This window comes from Podarcis cretensis (assembly GCF_951804945.1).
Source record: "Podarcis cretensis genome assembly, chromosome: 16".
Lineage (NCBI taxonomy): Eukaryota > Metazoa > Chordata > Lepidosauria > Squamata > Lacertidae > Podarcis > Podarcis cretensis.
In genome coordinates, this window is record NC_137186.1 from 40182077 (window position 1) to 40205196 (window position 23120).

At 41.1% G+C, this 23120-nt stretch overlaps 1 protein-coding gene across 1 annotated transcript in view; it reads left to right on the forward strand.

The window, feature by feature from the left end:
* Nucleotides 1-22704, forward strand: part of SBNO1 (strawberry notch homolog 1) — a 39448-nt gene extending 16744 nt beyond the window's left edge. The window contains exons 13-32 of the mRNA XM_079956400.1: nt 1091-1244; nt 2988-3170; nt 3333-3430; nt 5510-5661; nt 6861-7058; nt 7676-7843; nt 7965-8134; nt 9134-9265; nt 9815-9950; nt 11425-11537; nt 12925-12996; nt 13336-13435; nt 13880-13954; nt 15358-15504; nt 16079-16173; nt 16288-16380; nt 17763-17900; nt 18701-18777; nt 19180-19373; nt 21202-22704. Coding sequence (XP_079812526.1) covers nt 1091-1244; nt 2988-3170; nt 3333-3430; nt 5510-5661; nt 6861-7058; nt 7676-7843; nt 7965-8134; nt 9134-9265; nt 9815-9950; nt 11425-11537; nt 12925-12996; nt 13336-13435; nt 13880-13954; nt 15358-15504; nt 16079-16173; nt 16288-16380; nt 17763-17900; nt 18701-18777; nt 19180-19373; nt 21202-21344 — 2638 coding nt within the window. The 3' untranslated portion in view covers nt 21345-22704. The remainder of the gene's footprint in view (nt 1-1090; nt 1245-2987; nt 3171-3332; nt 3431-5509; nt 5662-6860; nt 7059-7675; nt 7844-7964; nt 8135-9133; nt 9266-9814; nt 9951-11424; nt 11538-12924; nt 12997-13335; nt 13436-13879; nt 13955-15357; nt 15505-16078; nt 16174-16287; nt 16381-17762; nt 17901-18700; nt 18778-19179; nt 19374-21201) is intronic.
* Nucleotides 22705-23120: the final 416 nt, after the last annotated feature.

Genomic DNA, 23120 nt, shown 5'->3' on the forward strand with positions numbered 1-23120 from the left:
ACTGACTTGCTGTAGGAAAATCTGAATTGCTTTCTAGTAAAATATAGTGAATTGCCTTATTCAAAATGCATTCTTGTAAGTAGAATACCTAAATGTGAAGACTATTCAGTTCAGTGCCAAACTTCCTAGAGATGCAAAAGCAGTTGTGGGAGGATCTTGTCTGTAGAGGTCTCTGTCAATGATGGCAAGTAAAGGACCCATTTCAACCTTCAAAAGCAGATACTGCATTGCATTGTGTTACTTGGAAGTTTTATTTTTTATAAAAGTATCTATATGCCACCATACTAAAATATCGCTGTGGTATAAGAATCAGACACAAAACACCAAAATAAATGGTCCAAAACAATTATTAAAGTGACTAGTCAATAAAGTTTTAAATAGCTGCACAGACCTGTTGGCATGAAAAAGTCTTCAAGAGGTGCCTCAGTCAAAAGTTGAGGGTGCTTGCTGAATCTCCTGGAGGAGTGTTACACAGCACGGGGCTGGTGACTGCAGTACAAGTCTCTCTTATTGTATACTGAAATCAGATGGCTCCAGAAGGCCGTATTATCTAGTCCTTCAGTCACAGAGCAGGGTCATTTGCTCACCTGGACCTTGCTTTCTCCCCTCCAATAAAAGAACAATCCAAGCCATAGGGTGCCACACTCAAGCCGGATGCAAATGCAGGAAGGGATCCTGCTGAGCTGAGAACTCACATACTGCAAACGTTTCTCCACTCAGTTGACATTAGCTGTTCAGGCACAGGAAGGGGGTGAGAATGCCTTCTGGTTCCTTAGTTGTATAATCCCAAGAGGCTTTCTTATTTGAGGCAAAGTCCATGTCGTCCATTGATGTAAATAATAGAAAGCTTGACAGATTCTCTCTTCTCATGTCTATAGTGTGTTTTTAAAATATGGTGCTTGCAACTCAGTCTGGTGGTAGTGGCATTTTGTGATAGTGCTTGAAGATATTGGTTCCATTGAAAAATCATATTTAATCAGGCTTTAATATAACATTAGCCTTCCCTAATAAATCCAAGAATTCTCTGTTTTAAAATAATTTCCATCTTATCAATTACCTTGATGATTCCTTTCTGTTTGTTTGTTTTCAGGGGTGTAGGTGCCATGGAAATTGTTGCTATGGATATGAAGCTACGAGGAATGTATATAGCAAGGCAGCTGAGCTTTTCGGGTGTAACCTTCAAAATTGATGAGGTTCAGCTTTCACATCACTATGTGAAAATGTATAATAAATCTGTAAAAATGGTAAGTGTATTTAAATACAGCATTTTGCATGTTCAACTAGGCACTGTACCTTTTGAATTGTAGTTGAACACACAGACCCTAATCCAGACTGGTGTAGGGTGGCTGACCAGGTGGGTCCAAGGTGTGGTAAATGAATATTTGCAGGATGGGGAGGTAACTGCCACTCTTAAAGATGCAGTAGTGTGCCTGCTCCTTGGTTGGGGGGGTGGAGAGAGTGAACCCAGCAGTTTGTGAAAGCTGTTGCCCAGTGGCACATGTTCTTGGGAAAGGTGATCAAGAGGGTGATGGCCATCCAGATGCTCTTGAAGGAAACAGATTATCTGGACTCATTTCAGTTGGGGTTCAGGCCTGAGTTAGGGACTGAGTCAGCCCTGGCTGCTCTGATGGAGGGCGGAAGGGGAGGTGCTACCCTGTTTCTCCTCTTTGATTTCTCAGCAGCTCTTAATACCAACACCCAAGGTATTTTGCTAGATTGGCTGTGTAGGTTGGCAGTTGGCAGTACAGTGGTTCTGCTCTTACCTAAAGGGTTGTATTAAGGTTTGTGGTGGCGGCCCTCCACATACATTGAAGCATATAATGCAGTAACCGGAGAAAAATCCTTCTTGGTGCTGATGCTCCAGTTGGGGAACTTCTTCCACCTGACACATTACTGATAAGTTTTCATTATCAACTGAAGACATTACTGTTTGTTGTAAATTAAAGCCTGTTAATTTAATGTTGCCTGTTAAGACTAATACCACTTGGTTCTTTAACTAGTGTGTTTTATATTTATTTATTCTACACGTGAGGTTGATATTACAATAATAAATAATATTTTAAATAATTCAAATTAGTCATGACTAACTTATCCCATTGATTTCAGTGCTACGTGTAAATTCTCTGGATTGAGACATGCTTGTACTATGGAAATAAAAATATTTCCTTGAAAAGTTGGTTTTCATGCTCTTATTGGTGAAGGCTTAGAAAGAAGTTAGGAGAACATGTTTTTAAATGTTTCAAATAAGTTATCTTATTATTTTATCACTGATGTGTTTCCCATCCTTTGAAAATGCGTTTTTTTACTGGACCTCTCAGTGCATATTTGTAAAGCCTGTAAGAGATGGCTGTCACTTGTCCTGACTTTTAAATATTCAGGTGTGTGTGTCTTGTACATCATAATGTAACAGCAGTCTTCAGAGATTAAAAGCATTAATGATAAAATTATTGATTTGAACAAAGTTACAGCGATCATTCTAGACACAGTAGTTGACAGGGAACCCTGGGACTCCTCTGTGAGAAGATCAGTGCAGTGAGTGAGTTTCCCTGAAAGACAGAATAATCATTGTTGCTAGTCTTCTTTGGCAGTGTTTTATCATGGGTATATTCTTGGGTGGGAATGGAGAGTCTGTGGCTCTCCAGATGTTGTTGGACAGTTATTAGCTTGGACAGTTATTAGAGAAGATCAAAGTTGTAGTCCAACATCTGGAGGGCACCAGGTTCCGTCTCCCAGTTTACGTTGTATTCTACTCATAGAAGGCAACACTGAGGTCCAGTAGTTATTGGCAGCACTCTTTCTGAATTGACTAAGCACCTTAGAACGATACATCCTTGATTCCCTGAAGGTAGCAAGTTAGAAAAGAACTGTGATAAACTGAAACATTCTTGGACAAATCATCTCAGGTTAATCTTGCTGTGATGGTAATGTTACACTGTAGAAGTTCATCATGCTTACTTATAAAAAAAATTCTGCTGTTCCTTTTTCAGTGGGTAAGTGCCAGGGAGAAATTCCAGCAAGCAGCCGACCTCATTGATGCTGAGCAGCGGATGAAGAAGTCTATGTGGGGCCAGTTCTGGTCTGCCCACCAGAGATTCTTCAAATACCTCTGCATAGCTTCCAAAGTGAAAAGGGTGGTACAGCTGGCACGAGAAGAAATAAAGAACGGCAAAGTAAGTTTCAGGTTGGCCTTGACTTTAGAATGTTTTCAAAACATGGCTTCATTTTCTCAGGGAAATGTCAGAGTGACCGGATGTGGGGGGTGGGGTGGGGGGGTTGGATATGCTTTGTATATTTGGAAGAGCTTTAAACTGAGTGTCCTTTTCTCTCTCCAGTGTGTAGTCATTGGGTTGCAGTCCACAGGGGAAGCGAGAACCTTAGAAGCTTTGGAAGAAGGTGGTGGAGAACTGAACGACTTTGTTTCCACAGCAAAGTAAGACTCCTATCAGTCATACAAATCTGGGAGAAGTAACTTAGTTTTTCAGGTTTTTGGAAAATGCAGAGAACTGTACATTAAAAGTCAATATAGGTTTTGCCAGCAAGCTTACTAAAAAATGAACATGAAGGGAGGAAGGGCTCACAAAGTGGAGGAGGAAGAGGGCAGGCTAATCAACTGCCCTTAGTCTTTCAATGCTGTTTTAAAACTGCAAATGTCGGAGATGTTTGTCCAGCAGCTGCCTTTTTTCTTCACCCCAGGCAATCAGAATTTCTGGAATCTCTTGGAATCCAAATGAGAGCGTACAGTGATTGAGAACAATAGGAAAGAATATTACAGAACTTAATTGATCTTTTATCCTGAGGAAAAGTTTGTGCCAGCTCTAAAATAATCGCATAGCTGCTACAAGTTTCTCTACTTTCATTATAGATGCTGTACATAAGTACATAGGTGGCGCTGTGGGTTAAAGCCTCAGCGCCTAGGACTTGCCGATCGAAAGGTCGGCGGTTCGAATCCCTGCGGCGGGGTGCGTTCCCGCTGCTCGGTCCCAGCGCCTGCCAACCTAGCAGTTCGAAAGCACCTCCGGGTGCAAGTAGATAAATAGGGACCGCTTACCAGCGGGAAGGTAAACGGCGTTTCCGTGTGCGGCTCTGGCTCGCCAGAGCAGCGATGTCACGCTGGCCACGTGACCCGGAAGTGTCTCCGGACAGCGCTGGCCCCTGGCCTCTTAAGTGAGATGGGCGCACAACCCCAGAGTCTGTCAAGACTGGCCCGTACGGGCAGGGGTACCTTTACCTTTACCTTTTACATAAGTTTATGTATTCACTGGGTTGTATCCAGCAAAGTCCTTGCATAAGTAGAGCAACCTTTGCTTCCACACCAGAGCGTCCTCCCCCTGCACACCCCAAATTGCTCTGGTGTATTGGGAGGAACCCTGGGAGCAGACCTGAGGTGTATGTGGGTTGTGGGACAAAAAGAAGCAGGAGCCATGCGACTTGCACAGTGACTTTGCTGGGTATAGCGGCACCTTGTAGGCTGATTTTAAGTTAGTTATTTTTTAAAATCTCATCTCTGGCTGCAAAATGTTCTATTAATTATGCAGCCTTCTGCTGCATCATTGTTTATAGAATCATAGAATTGTAGAGTTGGAAGGGACCCTGAGGGTCATCTAGTCCAGCCCACTTCAATGCAGGAATCTCAACTAAGGCATCCATGGCAGATGGCCACCCAACCTCTGCTTAAAAACCTCCAAGGAAGGAGAGTCCAACACCTCCTGAAAGAGTCCATTCCGCTGCCAAACAGCTCTGTCAAAAAGTTATTTCTGATGTTTAGTCGTAATCTCCTTTCTTGTAACTTGAATCTATTGGTTTGGGTCCTGCCCTCTTGAGCAGGAGAAAACAAGCTTGCTACAGCTTTTGACAGCCTTAGATATATGAAGATGGCTATCATAGTCTCCTCTTTTCCATGCTAAGCTTACCCAACTCCCCCAAACATTCCTCATAAGGCCTGTTTTCCAGAACGTCAATAATCTTGATCACCCTCCTCTGCGTACATTCCAGCTTGTCAGTATCCTTAACTTGTGGTGCCCAGAACTGGACACAGTGCTCTAAGTGTGGTCTGATCAAGGCAGAATAAAGTGGTACTATTACTTTCTGTGATCAGTTTGCCTCTGGAGCTGTGGAAATTGCAATTTCATGTAAGAGGGGAGATGGTTTCTAAGGTCTTTGGTTTCTTAGTTGATTGATCTTTGTTCAAGCAGCATATAATATAGTGTGCTTTCAGTGATTCTCACATGCCAAGTCATGGTCCTTCATAATATTCTGCCATGATGCAGTACTGTGGATGGTCTTCCTTTGAACAGTATTGACCCAAGACTAACCAGTCCCCATCTGATTCATTGCCACTCTTGGTATGGCAGTTCGGACTGAATTGAGATTTAATAGCATCTGCCTGAAACAAGTCAGACCTTCAAGAAAATACTACATAGACAGCAGCATTTAAAAATGCTGGGAGAAGAGAAATTTTAGGTTGCCCATTCAACCAAGCAAAACTGTTTTTTCTTTTTTAAATCTGCAGGGGAGTATTTCAGTCTCTCATTGAGAAACATTTCCCAGCTCCTGACAGGAAGAAGCTTTTTAGCTTGCTGGGAATCGACTTGTCCGCTCAAAGTAATAACAACTCTCCTAGAGACAGTCCTTGCAAGGAGGACAAAATGAAGAAACGCAAAGGTACATAGTTGTAATGCTATTCTAATATAGTTAAGATAGTGGTTAGAGTGTTGGGCTAGGGCCTGGGAGACCAAGTTTCAGATCCTCAGCCATAGAGCTCACTGGGTGAACTTTGGCCAGTCTCTCATTCTAACCTACCTTACAGGGTTGTTGTGAGGAATAAATGAGGGGAATAGCCATGTACACCACCTTGAATATTGGATGAAATGAAATAGGAAAATCTAGCAGTATTGGCAAGTAACTGTGTTCACAGGTGTGCAAGGAAGACTAATCAGCAATTGTATAGAGCAGGGAGTCTTGGCACTGGGTCACTGAAGAACTAATTCAAGCTACTGGTACACTGATTTTTACCCACACTCAGCTGCAAGTTCTTCCTTATTTGAACAGACCAATAGTGTCTGTCTTCTGCTGTGAAGCTTTTTGTCTGAAATACTTACTGTGTTTGTCACTTTCTCTAATGCCTGAACTGATTTAAATATCAAGAGATTTGAAAAGCAAATCTCATTTGAACCACCCTTTTTGTAAGTGGTGCTCATTTAATTTTGAGTGTTCAGAGGGCTTTGATTGCAGAGGGCTTTGCACTGCTCGTTCTTACTATATAGGGACTTAATAGGCCTGCTGCACCACAACAAACATAGAACCTTCAGCAACCCCTGCTGCTGCTGTATATGCCTCCCATCCCAGTTTCCACATCAGAGTGACCAGGGTCTTAAACTGCTTTGCTCCCATGAGGACCCTTCTCTCCAGCTCCTTAACTTTGTGTAAAATATTATAATTGGTACAGTAGGTGATAACAGCAGTGAAATATCATGACTTGTTAAAGGAAAAGTCTCCATACAGTTAGAACAAGCAAAGGAAAACTCACACACATACGTACGACCTTGGGTTTTTAACATTTGGCTTGTAAACTTGGCAGTGTCCTGTGAGGTGCCCTCATCTCCAGCCTTTTTTATCAGTTCCAGTGAAGTTGTAATTTTATACTTTGAAGAAGACTTGAAAGGAAGCCTGTTAATGTGTAAGGAATGCAACAGGACCCTTTCCCCCCTTTTTCTTTTCTTTTGATATGGTTTTCCACCTTGTTAAACATCCATAAATAATAAAAAATCTACAAAGTCTTTGCTAACAACCCATAGAGAGAATAGTGGGGGTAAATGCCACTCAGTAATAGCCACCTCTTCATTACCTTTCATCTGAAAAAGGTGAAGAAATAAGCAGAGAAGCCAAGAAAGCGCGTAAAACTGGCGGCCTGGCTGGGAGCAGTTCTGATGAAAGCTACAGTGAGTCGGACATCTCGGACAATGAAGAGAGTGATAATGAGAGCTCCAGGTTTTTAAGCTCTGGGGAAGATGATGACTTCAACCCGTTTAAGGATGAATCTAGCGAGGATGATGAAGATGGTGAGATAATAATGTGTATCATGTAATTTAGTATTTCTTTTCAATTGTTGCTTTGTTGCATGTGCTGCCACTATTCACTGTGGTATTACTTTGCGGAGGCTGAGTATAGTGCCATCACATTTTGTGGGGGGATTACGCTCCAAGGATATACACACAAGCATGTATACTTGAACTACTCGCCATGCAAGCATCCTTACCTTTCTGGAGCCATCTAGCAAGTTGGCCTTGATCAGTTCTAGAATACTCTTGTTCAAGCTCTGGAGTGCTCTCGTAAGAGAGTTCAAGAGGCTGTTCAAGTTCCCACAAGATCTTGCAAGAGCCATGTGTAAAAGCAAGGCTTGGAAGCTTCTGTGCTGGGAAAACCCTGCACAAAAGATCTTTTAAGCTTTCTGCTTTCCATACATTTCCATACATTTAATTTGTGTGATTTCAGCCGGCCAACCTTTAACCACATAGAACTGAAACCGCATGTGTTAAATGTGCATAAGTTACAATTGTACTGTTATTCATTAAGCTGATACAAGATTTAGCTACAAAAGAAATTGCTCTGGTGCATAATTTTCATATTTTTCCAGAAGCCATTTTTTCCTCCTTTAATACATTTTATTTTTCTTCAGACCCCTGGCTAATTAGGAAAGAACATAAGAAAAACAAAGAAAAGAAAAAAAAGAAAAGCATAGACCCAGATTCCATTCAGAGTGCCTTACTAGCGTCTGGACTTGGATCCAAACGGCCCAGTTCTCTTTCTTCCACAGTAGTCACCTCCTCTACTACAAATACGTCTGGTATGTTGAATGTGCAGCTTCTGAATTGGCTTTTGAAGCCAGAGTGCTTCTTCCAGCAAGGGAAACAACACTTTCACATTTCTAAACACCACCATTCCTTTTTTTTATATATATGCTGCAGCTAACAGTAATACACATACCAGCTATGTAACAAGTCAGGATGCTGTTGAGAGAGCCCAGCAGATGAAAAAGGAGTTGCTTGATAAATTGGAAAAACTATCAGAAGATCTTCCTCCTAATACACTGGATGAACTTATAGATGAACTTGGTGGTCCTGAGAATGTGGCTGAGGTAGGTGCTGGAACTCAAGTAACTGTGTGGGAAGCAGACCTGTAGTTTGAGGTGTTATGGTATGCAAATATAAGAGCAGGAATTGCTACAGAACATCCACATACCTTAACATGTTTAACATTAAATGCAATTAAATAAAGATTTGATAAACCAAAACATAATTTTATAAAATAAAGCCTAGTGATGTTCATTCCAGTGCCTTTGCATTAATTGGCCTAGAGTCAAACTACCTTCCACTAATAACAGGGGTAGCAAACCTATTTTAGCCTGAGGATTACATTCCTTTCTGGGCAACTGTTGATGAGGACTGTCTTGTCCACCCGCCCTTTCTTTCACACACACTCTCTTTCTCATATCAACAACATGGATGGTGACATTGTCAGTAAAGAAAGAAGGTATTGCCTTCAGTGATTAGAAGTCCAGAGTCTTGGATATCCTGAGCTTCAGGTGATGATGCTTCCAAATGGAAATATCAGACACTAATAGATAAGGAATTGAATGGAAGGCAAAAGTTATTGGGTAGAGAAGTAGACTTGGATATCTTCAGCATGTAGGTGTTTTAGAAAGCCAGCACTACTGTCCTGACTTCCCTGCTCCCCCTCTTTTGTCAAATAGGAAAAACCAAACAGTTGCAAAAGCAACCTTTTGTTCATAGAGAAGTTTTTAAACAAGTTCTTCTGTGTCCCTTTAAAAATAACTCACTGGCTTCTGATCAGTCACCATTTCACCCCAAACCCACCAACCCCTCAGTTCTTACTTCCATTGGAGTGAGCCTTCAGGTGTTATCAGGACACATGCGGAAAATAAGGGAACCAGAATTAATCTTAACCTAAAAGTTTGTTAGGGCAAGTCAGGCTTTGGACACAAACTCTGCTAGAAATGTGCAGCATGTTTAATCATACAAGCTTTTTCTTGAGTGCATGTGAAATTGCTTGGAAGTATTTAATGGATTCCTAAAAGCACTATTTAGCATGCTAAACACAGGTCATTCTTCCCAAGATGACAGGTCGCAAAGGGAGAGTCGTGAGTAATGATGATGGCAGCATCTCTTACGAGTCCAGGTCTGAGCTAGATGTTCCTGTTGAAATCCTAAACATCACAGAGAAGCAAAGATTCATGGATGGAGATAAGGTAACCATTTTCATTACTCTACATCCGTTCTCAAGGAAAGATTCATATAAAATAGATGGACAGATGTCAGGGAATTCTTGGCAGTATTTTGGTTGGGTCTGCACTAAGAGACAGCCAAAATGGTCCCTGTCCTCTTCAGCAGCCTCAGCCTTTGTAGCTGGAGTCAGTCAGGGTCCTGCCCTCCCAGGACAGGTGGAAAAGGCCCCCAGGTCTTCCAGGATTCAAAGCCAAGATGGTCTGTATCAAACAAGAGCAGAACAGTAACAGGAAACCTCTGACTCCGTTCTCAATAAAAGACTGTTAAAACAGTTACTTAAAACATTCAAAAGATTATTAAAGTTAATAGAAACTTAAGAGGTAAAATAGAGATAAAACACATGTAACTTCTGTTTCATTAAAGGTGACTTGGAGATCCCTTCTGCATGCAAAGAATGTGATCTACCTTTTGAATTACAGTCTCTTCCTACCAGTTCAAACACATGTTCATATCCTGTCCATAGACATATTAAAATTTTAAAATCCAACCTTTCCATTTTTTCTCTCTTAAAGAATATTGCCATCATTTCTGAAGCAGCCAGCTCTGGTATTTCATTGCAAGCAGATCGACGAGCCAAGAACCAGAGGCGAAGGGTACATATGACTCTGGAGTTGCCATGGAGTGCAGATAGGGCAATACAGCAGTTTGGTAAGCAGTCTTGTCTTGGCTTTACTTGGAAATGATGCTTCTTTGTCAGACACATTTGCAGTAAGAGAGTTTTAGCAGAGTAGCCTATTTTTGCAATGCTGCTAAACAGATGTGTGTAGCCTCTCAAATTACATAGTGTTCTGATATGCAAACTAGAGTTCAGTCTATGCTAGGTTTTGCACAGTGCCAGAAAATAATGAAATCTGACAACACATTGTTTGGTACCTAATGGTAGGAGTCTTCAAACATAGTTTTCTAGTTCTGTCTAGTTTGAGTTGTATTTCCATTGCCGCAGAGACAAACTACTGAACACAATTCAGTCTGTGTCTATGGAAGAAGTGACTTGCAAGGCAGTTAAGTATTCACTTCTAAAACAGTTTCCTTAAAAAGTAAAGTTTAAATTCTTGTTTCTTCACTTAGGCTATATCTGAGCCAAAATATAGCTTCAAACACAAGCAAGTTGAATCTTCATAGTTCAATAAAAATAAAAAAAAATTGTCTTCAAGAGTTAGTCCTCCTACTAGCTCCAAGGATAGTGATTCAAATTTGCTTAGGCCTGGTGTTGCCCACTCCACAGAGAGTGGTCTTTCTTTCTTTCAAGTCAATACTATATCTGGACTATTTTTGGCAATGAATGTGGGGTTTGGACAAGTTCTGGTGTTTGTGGATTGTGTTCCCTTCTTGGTGAGTGTGGGGTCTTATCCCTCCAGTGTACATTTCCTAGGCCTGTTGTGCCTCATATGAACTGACTATGGGGTGTGGCCCTCATCTTGCTTCAGGCGAGGAGAGCTGATGTTTGCCCACAGACAGCTTTTTGAGTCATGTGGCCAGCATGACTAAACCGCTTCTTGCGCTACCGCAGCAGTACCTATTTACTACTTGCACTGGCATGCTTTCGAGCTGCTATGTTGGCAGGAGGTGGAACAGAGCAACGGGGGCTCACCCTGTAGCGCAGATTCAAACTGATGACCTTCCAATCAGCAAGCCCAAAAGGCTCAGTGGCTTAGACCACAGCACCACCCATGTCTGTGGTTGTATATTGAAAGGAGGATATGATAGCAGTTAGCAAGCTATTTGCTATTACTGATTTTCACAGAGGAAGCTTTTTTCCTTGGCAGGCCTGTGTGGCTGTTAAATTTTAAATTTTTTGATCCAGGTGCTCAATTTATTATATGTATCGTTGTTTTCATAGTGTTTTCTGTTCTCCTGTTATACCCCACCCTGGTATTATATGATGTGGTAGTAAAGAAATGTTTTTATAATCATAAAATAAACCTCTTATTAATTTGTGAGGAACCACAGAATTCCCTGAAAAACAGTTTTAGATGGTTAATTGAATCATTTGTTTATTTTATTGTTGTAAAGAACATGACCTCCAAATATACCTCTGTTTTCCTATCCAATATTTTTGAGAATGGGTGGCTGGTGCTGGGTGACTTGAGTGAACAAAACCTCTTTTTTTTATCCTATCCAGGCCGAACTCACAGGTCCAACCAAGTGACCGCACCAGAATATGTCTTCCTAATATCTGAACTGGCTGGAGAACAAAGATTTGCGTCAATCGTTGCCAAACGCCTGGAGAGCTTGGTAAGCGGATTGTTGGGTGTAGCTTTGACTAGGAAATTCACTGCAAGCGAGCAGATTTTGATTAAAGACACAGAAACTTGAAAACACATTTCTCAATTATACCAGGTTCTGTTAAAGTTGAAAACAAAGCAGAAAACATCTAAGATTCTGTGGTCTAGAGAGTGGCTCTCGTATCTCAAATTGTGTGGGGTAGGGGTTCATAGGGGGGATTTAAGCAGTTCCCAATTTATGTTAATATGTTGGAGACTCAATACAAATCATTGGGTAGATGCAGGATAGGGAATCTGGCCCACCAGATGTTGCTGGACTATAACTCGCATCATCGCCAATTGCTGGCTTTGCTGGGAGAAGCTGGTGGGAGATGGAGTCTAGCATCTTCTACAGGGCAACAGGTTTCCTATCCCCAGTATAGATTGTACTTTACTCTGCAGAATGAACAGGATCTGTCTTGTGGACATGATCAGGTGTTCAAAATGTACCTCTCATCAGTGAGAGGTAGATGATGAAGGGCTCTGTGTGGGAGACAGGGTAGAAAAGATCCCCCAGGGTGGGAGTCTGGGGGAAGAAACAAAAGTTCCCAGGTGGGAGTTGGGAAGGTCTACCTTTTTGTATATGGTTAAAGGACATGATACAGTTGTGATAGAGGGCTTTTATATCTCCCCCTCCCCCTTGCCGTTTTATTTTTATTTTCTCTTATTTTGGCTTTTCTGTATCTTTTTCTTTTTTTGATTAGTTTGGCTTTTATTGTATCTTATGTTGAAAACTTTCAATACAAATATTTAACGAAAAAACAACAACTCATCTTTATTGGCTATGGTCGTACAAGTCACTACCTGATGAGCCTTATTCTCTGACATACTTTTGGCTTCTTATGCCAACTTTTTGTAATATCTTCCATGCTCCTGGATGATTAAATTCTTAATCAAGTGGGCAAAATGTACCTCTCATCGAACAAAATTGCACTACGTTTGTTATGTGCTGAGGCACAAGCAAATTGGGTTTGATCCAGAAATAAGCATATCAAAGGGCGCTGGTGGAAACAGAATTTTCCACCTGCTCCTCAAGACTCAGCTTCCATGAGTGAGAGTTCTGCTGGAAGAAGGCACCTCTATCTAATTTTGAGAGTTCCCTTTGTCTCCTGCACTGCAGTCCTCTCCAGTCAACAGGTCCTGACCCTCAGAGAGGAAGGGGTGGAGACTGCAAGAGGGAGGAGGGAGTGGGAAAGTCCATTTCCACCAGCCCCTTCATTGTGCTTATCTCTGGATCCAGGCTGTTGGCTTCAGATGATAGGCATTCTTCAGCGGATAACTGAAATAATGGTGAATAAAGATGTGTTAAGCATTTAGGAGATGATATATTATAAAAACAAATTATTGTCTCTTGATAGGGAGCTCTCACTCATGGCGACCGAAGAGCAACAGAAACAAGAGACCTCAGCAGGTTCAACTTCGACAACAAGGTAAGCGAGACACCTTTTGAATAAAGCAAGCCCTATCTTGCCTTGACACTTAAAAAAAATAGGCTGTTATTTTGGGGGGGGGTGTTTCTTTGCATCATTATCCTTTTTCCTTTTGGGGTTGTAGACTCTGGAACTTTCCCAGGCATCCTGGGCAGCTTACAGCACATATAAAAACATAGTAAAACATCAAACATTAAAAACTGCCTGTATAAATTGGCCAGATTTTGAATGTGAAAGGCAAGTGTCCTAACTTTCTAGGGGACAAACATAATACTTTTAAAAGAAGGATGTTTGTATTTTATGGTGGCTACAATAGTTTCCCCCCACTCTCATTAACAGTATGGCCGAAATGCATTGGAAATAGTGATGAAGTCCATTGTGAACTTAGACTCGCCGTTGGTGTCTCCACCTGCTGACTATCCAGGAGAATTCTTTAAAGGTATATGATTTTTTTGAAAAAATACTGCAGTGATAATCACGTTTATCAGTGAAGGGGAACAATTTCATAGAATGAATTAAAATTATGTACTCTAATTGTTTGGTGAGACTATATGTACCGTTTCCTAACAACTAAATTCAACAGTTCCTTTTGAAATTGCATGATCTGTTTTCAGAACTCGGATCTGAGAGTACAAATGGTTTGGGTTAATTATGGCATTCCAGCTATGGAATCGTTGGGCCTTTGGGTAGTAGATAGCAGCACCTGTTTGTACTGCCATATGACCTCTCTTGCACATTGAATCAGTTGTGTTAGTATTTAGGGGAGGGAAACCATCAAAGGTTTGGTTACATTTCACAAATACTGATGGTACTTAAATTACCTTAGTTAAACTAGTAAACAGCAAGAATGGAACCCATGACAGCTTCCCTTTGTTCTTCCTAGATGTCCGTCAGGGTTTAATAGGTGTGGGCCTAATAAATGTAGAAGACCGGTCTGGAATTCTAACGCTTGACAAAGGTACTTGCTCCTTTTTAATGTCTATGTAACTGACTTTAAAAAAAAAAAAAAAAATTCTGTAATGGCCTTGTAAGTCAACAGCAAAGTTTGGAAAGGGTTGTTTTCTATGAGTAGACCCATTGAAATTAATACATGACTAACTTTGATCCATTCATTTCAGTGGGTCTGCTCTAAGCAGAACTTGGCTGGATACAGGCCGAAGTCTTCAAGTGTGACTATACAAAGCAAAGCTACGGTTTCAGATAACACAGTGATCTGAAATTGGTAGTGTGCTTTTGAAGTGCTTTATGGCTCTAAAGACAGAGGCCAGCCTGTCTCTTTCCCTCTGCCTCACTGACCTAATACAGAAGGGGGCTTGGGAGGGGGAGAAGAACAACTTAATGCAGCTTTTATGGTTAGATTTAAGATTGGTGGGGTGGGAAGAAACTGCTTAGACAGAGTTCAGGAAGAGTGTGTACCTCATACAGTTGCCTATATCCCTGCTCATAAAATAATCTAGAATGCCTAGTATAACTAAGGAAGAAATACTACAGAGTGCAAATAACTTACTGAGCTAGAAAGGTGGGCAGCTGGTGCCTACACAAGGGGGTTATAGGAATACGTCAGCTATATCCTCCATCTGCATCTACATAATGCAGTTGGTAACCTTGTGATGAGCCATGAGACAGATCTGCCTCTTCAGAGAATTGGAGAATACCCATAAATGTATTCTGTATGTCTCTGAACTTTAAGGGTGATTGTTTCATGATTTGTCTTATAGTTAACCCATCCATTTATGTAGAATCTTGGTTGCATTCTTTGTGGGTGGATGACTTGCATTTATAGAGAGGGTGGGGCTGTGTGTACTGTGTGCTTCAAAATATAAATTATTTTCCAAGACAGCTAACTTCATCAACTAGTTTTAATTATACAAATCGAGGAGATTTGTATTCCATTATTTCTCCTGTTGTGCACAATTCTGGTTTTACTAGCAGAGGTGCTTGCAGATAAAGTTGAGCCAAAGAGCTATGGAGAATGCTGCCGTGCTCCCCGCAGCTATGGAAAATGTTGAAAACAGGAGCTGAATTTGGTACAAATACAACACACTGCAGGTGTTTTGTGCTTCTGTGGAATTGTGGCATGACCCTGCAAAGAATTGGCCAGTGGAGACTCCTCCTTGTTCTTGTGGCCCTCCAGGTGTTGGCAAACTATGGCTCCCATTGTCTTTGACTATTGACCACTCTGGCTATGACTGATGGGAGCTGGGAGTCCCAAAAACATCCATAAGGTTCCTGCCTTCTGTTTAGACTGCCAGGATAGTGCTTTTCCACCGATAAAACAAGGATGAAATAAAATGCTGTGTTTCTCCCCCACCCCACCCCCCAAATATCTGTCTTAAAGTGCTTCATCTCCTCTTGTTCTAGATTACAACAATATAGGGAAATTTCTAAACCGGATTCTGGGTATGGAAGTGCATCAGCAGAATGCTTTATTCCAGTATTTCTCAGACACGTTAAATGCAGTAATACAGAATGCTAAAAAGAATGGAAGATACGACATGGGCATTTTAGGTAAGAGCATGAGTTCGTTCGCACAACCTGCGATGCCAGGCTTTTTTCAGAGCCCACGTTCTTCCACTGCCAGTAATAGAGGGAGATGGAAACCAGCCACCACCTCTTTCAGCGTCTGAGATGGTGCCTTGAACGGATAGGAAGTGCTCCATGGTTTTAGTAGCAGCAAGAGCCAAACAACTGAAGTTCTTCAGACCTGCTTCCTTGATTAGCCCCCCGTTTGAGCTCTCTGTCTTCCTGCCATTCCGGCATCGCATGCATAGTCACAGTTTCTTGTGCTGCTCTGTAATGCTTACTGAGGATTGCAGGGCCCCCGATGCCTAGCCTCTATCTCATGTCTCTGCAGCACTGCTCATGTAGTTCTTGTGATGGCAAAGCAGGCAGGCTTGAGTAATGCTGCTCTTATGTGCCGTGCTGCCTTATTTTCTTCAGAAATGCCTCCGAGAGTGATATGCTGCCTCAGTAGAGGAGGCTGTTCAGAGACTGGTGATTCCTCCACGCAGGAATCATTACAGACTTTTGTTCTCCTCTGTGTCCTATACTCATATGTACCTTGTGACTCTCTTTCTTGAAGATCTGGGTTCAGGAGATGAGAAAGTGAGGAAGGCAGATGCTAAAAAATTCCTCACACCAGGATATTCTACCTCAGGACATGTTGAATTGTATACTGTAAGTTTCTTGGTTAATTGTTCACCTTTGCATGAGCCACTGACATTTTTTGTTGACTCTTAAATGGTAAAACTTCTTGCTAAGTACCCTTTTGACTTTTAATGTATTTTCTAGATAAGCGTGGAGAGAGGGATGTCTTGGGAAGAAGCAACTAAGATTTGGGCTGAACAAACTGGACCAGAAGATGGATTTTATTTATCACTTCAGGTGAGATTGTTCTCTGCAAACTTCCACCCAAAAGCATGTTAACTTCATTGGACATTAGTATATCTTGTGTATAATAAAAACAAAAAAAGAAAGGTAAAAAAAGGAGCGGGTGGATGCTGTGGTCTAAACCACTGAGCCTCTTGGGCTTGCCGATCAGAAGGTCGGTGGTTCAAATCCCTGCAACTGGGTGAACTCCCATTACTCTGTCCCAGCTTCTGCTAGCCTAGCAATTCAAAAGCACACTAGTGCAAGTAGATAAATGGGTACCACTGTGACGGGAAGGTAAACACCGTTTCTGTGCGCTCTGGCTTCCATCACGGTGTTCCATTGTGCCAGAAACAGTTTAGTCCTGCTGGCCACATGACTCGGAAAACTGTCTGTGGACAAACACCAGCTCCTTTGGCCTGAAAGCGAGATGAGTGCCGCAACCCCATATTCACCTTTGACTGGACTTAACCATCCAGGGATCCTTTATCTTTTACCTTCTTACAAACCTAATAATTTCTTAACGTAATAAAGAAATAATACTTGACATTTATGCAGTGTATCTTTAAGCATTTGAAGGACTGTGTAGTCAGTATTTCAGGTGGGAGCCTGAGATTGAGAGTATGGTGGCAAAAGATGGATTTACCCGCAATAGCAGCCCCCTCAGACCAGATCTGGGAGCAGAGCTGAGGTTTGGGTCAGAAGGACAGAACTACTCTTGCATGTGCCATAAAGCTGCCTCCTTGAAATTTTTGTTGCCTCCTTAACTTCATCCAACCGGTTTTTTTCTTCTTCTGGGGAGTGTAGTGTGATTTATTGACTGCTACCACAACGTGTGTGTAAACAAGCCACCAACTCTGCTTCTGTATAAAACCAATTCTGTTTTGCTGTTAGGGATGTGTTTCGCCATCGACAGGACTGTTTTCTTTTCTTTTCTTTCTTTTTTTCCTTTTTAATTTTTTTTATTTATACTTTTCAAGTTTATACATTTCACTAATTTTACAATTGTTTTAACATTTCAAAACTTGACTTCCTTGCCCCTTTTTCTGCGGTTCCTTAAATTTATTTTTATTATTTTCTGCGTATCCAAATTAACCTAATTTTCTCATTTATTCATCATCTTTAAATATATACTCTTATGAAACCAGGTTATTATAATACTCCTGCCAATGTTATTATCTGTTTACAATTTATCTATAAATATTCAATAAACCATTTCCATTTTTTTAATACAAAGTTTGTTATCTTGATTTCTTATTCTTCTGGTAAGTTTTGCTTCAACCAACACATTCTAAACCTGGTCTGTCTTTAAATAAATGTTAAACCCTGACAGTATCTTAAGTAATGCATACTGCATTTTCACAGTATTCCCCCCCCCCTTTTTTTTTCCCTTCCAGATACGAAACAATAAGAAAACTGCCATCCTGGTGAAAGAAGTGAATCCCAAAAAGAAGCTTTTTCTAGTATATAGACCAAATACCGGAAAACAATTGAAATTGGAGACGTATGCAGAAATAAAGAAAAAATATAAAAAGGTTACTTGCTTTTTAAAAACAAATTTAACTATAACATGTGGAAAACATTAAAATACCACATATGTATTAAACCTATAATTTTGCGGGAGGGAGAAACAAAGTATGCATGAATATCATGCATGAATACCCTTAATATGTATTCATTACATTAAAAATACATAGATCCTAGATGTAAAGAGTAGTTTATTCACATGACCCATAATTCGTGCACATACCCCACCCCTGCTGCTTGCCTCTTCTCACCTGGGCTGCACTCTCTCACACTGGCTAACTACCCATCTTATTTACTTCCTACACAAGTAAAGCATGCCTAGGTCAAATGAGATGACCTTGTGGAAATACTTGGGTGCTGAATAGTTGGTATTGCAACTAAATTAGGCATAATGCCAAACCATAATTTTGGTGTTAAATAGTCCTATTCTGTGGGGCCTTCTGTTCACATGTAGCATCCTCCCTCCCTCCCTCCCCCGGCAAAATAAAAATAAAAATGATTCTTGTTCCAAATCAGAGTTGGCCAGTTCTTCCAAACAAGCAACCTCTGATTTGTGCTTTTCTGCAAACCATCACACTTTCAGACAACTGTTGAACTATTGTATTCTATCAGTAAGGACTGGGGGCTGCATGGGCAGGAAGAGCATGTGAGCCTGAGATGCCCTGGGATTCTTCTCATCCATGTAACATGAGAGCATGGCTTGGCCTTGCATTTGAATGGGACCTGTAAAGTTACTCTTAATCTTGGAAATCAAGAAGCCAAATCTGGCTGTAATAAATATGCAATATCTAATTTATTTCATTTTCAGGTTCCTTCTGACGATGCTGTGCCCCACTGGCTAGAGCAGTACACGTCATCAGCAGACACTTGTACCCATGCTTACTGGTGAGTTCTTGAAATGCTGCGGTACAAAATGCCTAGTGTGGTGTGCTGGGCTTTTCAAAATGCGTCTGAGAAAAACTATTTAGTGAAAGCTTCACCAAAGCATTGCATTGGCAGCTTTTCCACAAGAAATATCGAGCCTGAGATTTGTGCTAGTTCTAACTAGGCTTGAGGAACCTTCTTTGTTCAGAACTAACTTTATCCTCTATTCTTGTCTGACCTGCGTGCTTGAGCAGCTCATCCTAGTCTATTGTGTGGCAACAATTTGTTATGTAAAATCAAAGTGTTATTCAGAAAATATTGTGGGACATCAGTATCCTTGTGTGTTGCTTTTCATTAAAAATTGTGTATGTGTTAAAGAAAAGGATCTATCTTTACGTATTCCTCCTTCCCTTCCTCTTTCAGGAGAGGCAACTGCAAAAAAGCAGGCCTGGGCCTGGTTTGTGAAGTTGGCCTGCGCTGTCGGACGTACTATGTCCTGTGTGGTTCAGTCCTAAGTGTCTGGACAAAGGTAGAAGGAGTTCTAGCCTCAGTAAGCGGTACAAATGTTAAAATGCAGATCGTTCGGCTACGGACGGAGGATGGACAGAGGATTGTAGGCAAGTCTGATAATTTGTCGTTACCTTTTGGTCCATGTGGCAGTCTAACTCCTGAAGTCTCTCTAACCTTAAAAAGCATACAACTAGTTTTGTGTATTGTTGGTTTCTTGGAACAGAAGTCTCATTTTGCATTTTATTTTATTTTTCCTTCCAAGGATACATTATTGAATCTGCAGCATGTTTCTTTAGTGTCTTACATTGAGGAGCAAAGGGCCTGCATTTCATAGCCCAAGCACAAGTAGGCCCAAAAAGACTGATGAGAGCATTTTCAGGATATTGCCAGAGACAACAGCTGGCCGTGAATTACAAGAAAACCAAAGTCATGGTTTTCTCAAGAAACTATAGGGCCCATAGATGGCGCATGGACAACCAGCTAATTGAAGAAGTCAAAGTTTTCAAATATCTTGGCCTTATTTCCCAGTCTACGGGGTCATGGGGAGCACACCAGAAATGCAAAATTCTGACACGCATTTTCTACACAAAAGGTGGTAAACCTATACCATCAGTCCTGGAAGTGTTCCATAGCTAAACCACTAGCACAGTTGTTATATGGGGCTCAGATTTGGACAGGCACTCACCTTGGATCTATGGAAGCTGTCCAATCAAAGTTCGTAGGGCAATTTTTTTGTGTACCACCGAGTCCCAAATGCATCATTGCGCCTAGAGGCTAATCTTCCCTCAGTAGAATTACGGATCTGGCATAGGACACTTAACTATTGGCTTCGCCTAAACTTAAATCCCCCTGGTCTAATATCCCTAGTGCTGCAAAATTGTCACAAGAGCGCCTGGACTAAAATTGTCTATCAAAAACTTCACTCTTGTGGTTTATAACCACAACAGCTACTCTCTTTGAGTTTTAGTAAAGCAAACAGTCTAATTTGTCAGTGCCTAAATGATATTGAGCATCAGAAAAACTTGGCCACAATAAGGAAATTTTGCCCATGGTATGACTATTTTCCACCGTCCCATTTTGACTCTCTGGCACCCTGTCTGCATAACCTAGAAATTCTAAAATGTAGACACGCTTTTACTCTTGCTTCCACACAAAAAACACTTATGTCCCTGTGGAGATGGCAGTACCGAATTGGTGGCGCATCCCCTTCTGGCTTGCACTCTTTATAAAGACTTGAGGAATGAGGTTATCACCCCTCTTTTATTGTCCATTCTGGGTCACCTAACCACTGCCACAGTGTCCTTTCTCTTGGCAGATCAAGATGAGCAAAGGTTGCAAGGTTTTTAGCTGGGGCAATCAGAATTAAGATCCACTATTTGACTATTGATTCAAAACCCTAAAATGTATTTTATATAATTGACTTTTCATTTCTATTCTTTGTATATTGTATTGTTGTTTTATTGCTATGGCCAATGGCTGACGTAAATAAAGATTCATTCATTCATTCATAGTTGAAAAGGTGGAGGGATGGGTGTATTGGGCTCGCCACAAGCCCTTGATCATGCTTAAAGTAACCTTTTCTAATCAGGCCTCTGTCCCCTAAATGAGGTAAAAAGGAAGAAGGAGTGGTCAGACGGCATTTCTTGTGGCCAGATTCTACTTAAAGAAGGACAATATCCCAGATGCATGGAGAACTTACCTGTTTCCTTAATATCTATGGTAGCAGTTAGTATCCCTGTGTGTGCACAGTATATGGGATTGGACATCAATAGCCACCATAAATCCACAAAGCTGGTGATTGTCCTCAGAGTAAAAGATTTTAGGTGGTCAGTTAATTGAGGACCACTCACTGCCTTGGAGTCAAGAAGGATACTATAGGTTGCTTACAAGTAGCATGAATGTCTGTGAAATAAGACCCAATCTTTTCTGTTGCAGGCTTGATCATTCCCGCAAATTGTGTGTCTCCCCTTGTAAACCTACTTTCGACATCAGACCAGTCACAACAGCTTGCAGTGCAACAGCAACAAATTTGGCAACAGCATCACCCACAGAGCATTACCAACTTCAACAATGCATAAGAAAAGAGAGTCTTTGGTATTTGGCTGTACAAGCGTATCATTGCATTTAAAAAAAATATCAGGGACAGATTCCAAAGAAATAACTTTCAGTTCCATCATGCTCTCTTAGAACTGTGCAGAAGTGGAGAGACACCTGAAGGGTGGTCAAACTGAAAGCCAAACATTGTTTCACAGTGGTCCATGTGTCCTTTTTTTACCCCCCCCCCCATGCTCTTTATAGAGCTGCTTCTTTTTACAAAAAATGTTTGTCCTACTTAAGCTACAAACCATGACTTTTTGTTTTTGAAGAGGCTTGAAAATTCCCAACCAACCTATCCATTCACCTTTCATACAGTGCTCAGGGTTTAATGCAGTACATCGGTGCCATTGCTGCGGGAGAGGTCCTCAGATGCATGTATTTTGAGTTCATATTGTAGAGATGATATATATAATTGTGGGCAACACAGGTCTCAGTAAAAAAGTACATTTATTTAAAAAGCAGCATGAAAATTTAAAAGTTTGCAAACCACACATTCAAGTTTGTTCCCCATTTTTGTTTGGGCTGTGCATGTCTTTGGATTAGGCATGAGCAGGATCTCCTACAAAAAAGTCAACATGGAAAAGGAAGAGAGAGACAATCTCAGTACAGCATTGAGGATTGCATTTTAAGAAAAAGGCCCAGCAATTGCATTTTCTGGCTTTCTTCTAGAGGTTATATATTTGAATCTGCAACATGTTTGTTTGTTTGTGTGCGTGTGTGATGAAAACATCTTAAATTTTTAAAGTTCCTTTTTAAAAATGTGTTAATGGTGTTCCTAATTGTGTGCTGCAAGAATGGCTTTAAAAAAGCCTGATTTATTTTCTTTTTTCTTTCCTTTTCAAATGTTTCCTTTATCCAGTGAGGTTTTTAGGAAACACAAGTGCAAATTTACTTCCATTTCACATTACAGCCCTTTTAAAAAAAGTTTTCATTTTTTGTTACTCAATACTTGAGCTGTAAATTAGACATGGGGGGAGGGGGGGGGCAGCAGCACGTGAGGGTTCCGATGTGTATGCTGGGTTGATTTTTCCCCCCGTTGCCCCGTAACTTGAATACTTTTGTTTATGTTGTAAGACATTGTAGAGTTTATCCTGGAGCTGTTTAAAATTGTAAATGTACAAAATGTGAATAGTCACTTATCTAAAAAATATGGGTAAGTTTTGTTTTGCCTATAATAGTAGATGTTTATAAAGAAAGTGAAGGACAATGTTTGTCATTTTTCTTCTTGCTTGCACAGGTTGCACTATTGAAAATTTGAGATTGTATAAACCTGTCCACAGAACTGCAAGATACCAAAATCTTGTAGGTGTCAAATAAATAAAAAAGCTATTGTTCTAACAAGCAATGAGTCCTGTGTTTTTCATCAGTCTGTCACAGTTCTCAGAACATTTTAGTGACTGAGTCGTGGGGTTAAGTTCACACCAGAAAGGGAGCAGGTGGTGCTGTGATCTAAACCACTGAGCCTCTTGGGTTTGCCAATCGACTGTCTCGATCGGCGGTTCAAATTGTGTGACCTGTCCCAGTTCCTGCCAACCTAGCAGTTCAAAAGCATACCAGTGCGAGTGGATAAACAGGTACTGTGGCAGCGGGAAGGTTTCCGTGCACTCTGGCTTCTGTCACAGTGTTCCTTTCTGCTAGAAGCAGTTCAGCCGCATTACCCAGAAACCTGACTGCAGACAAACGCCGGCTCCCTCGGCCTGAAGCAAGATGAGCACCACACCCCATGGTCGCCTTTGACTGGACTTAACCATCCAGGG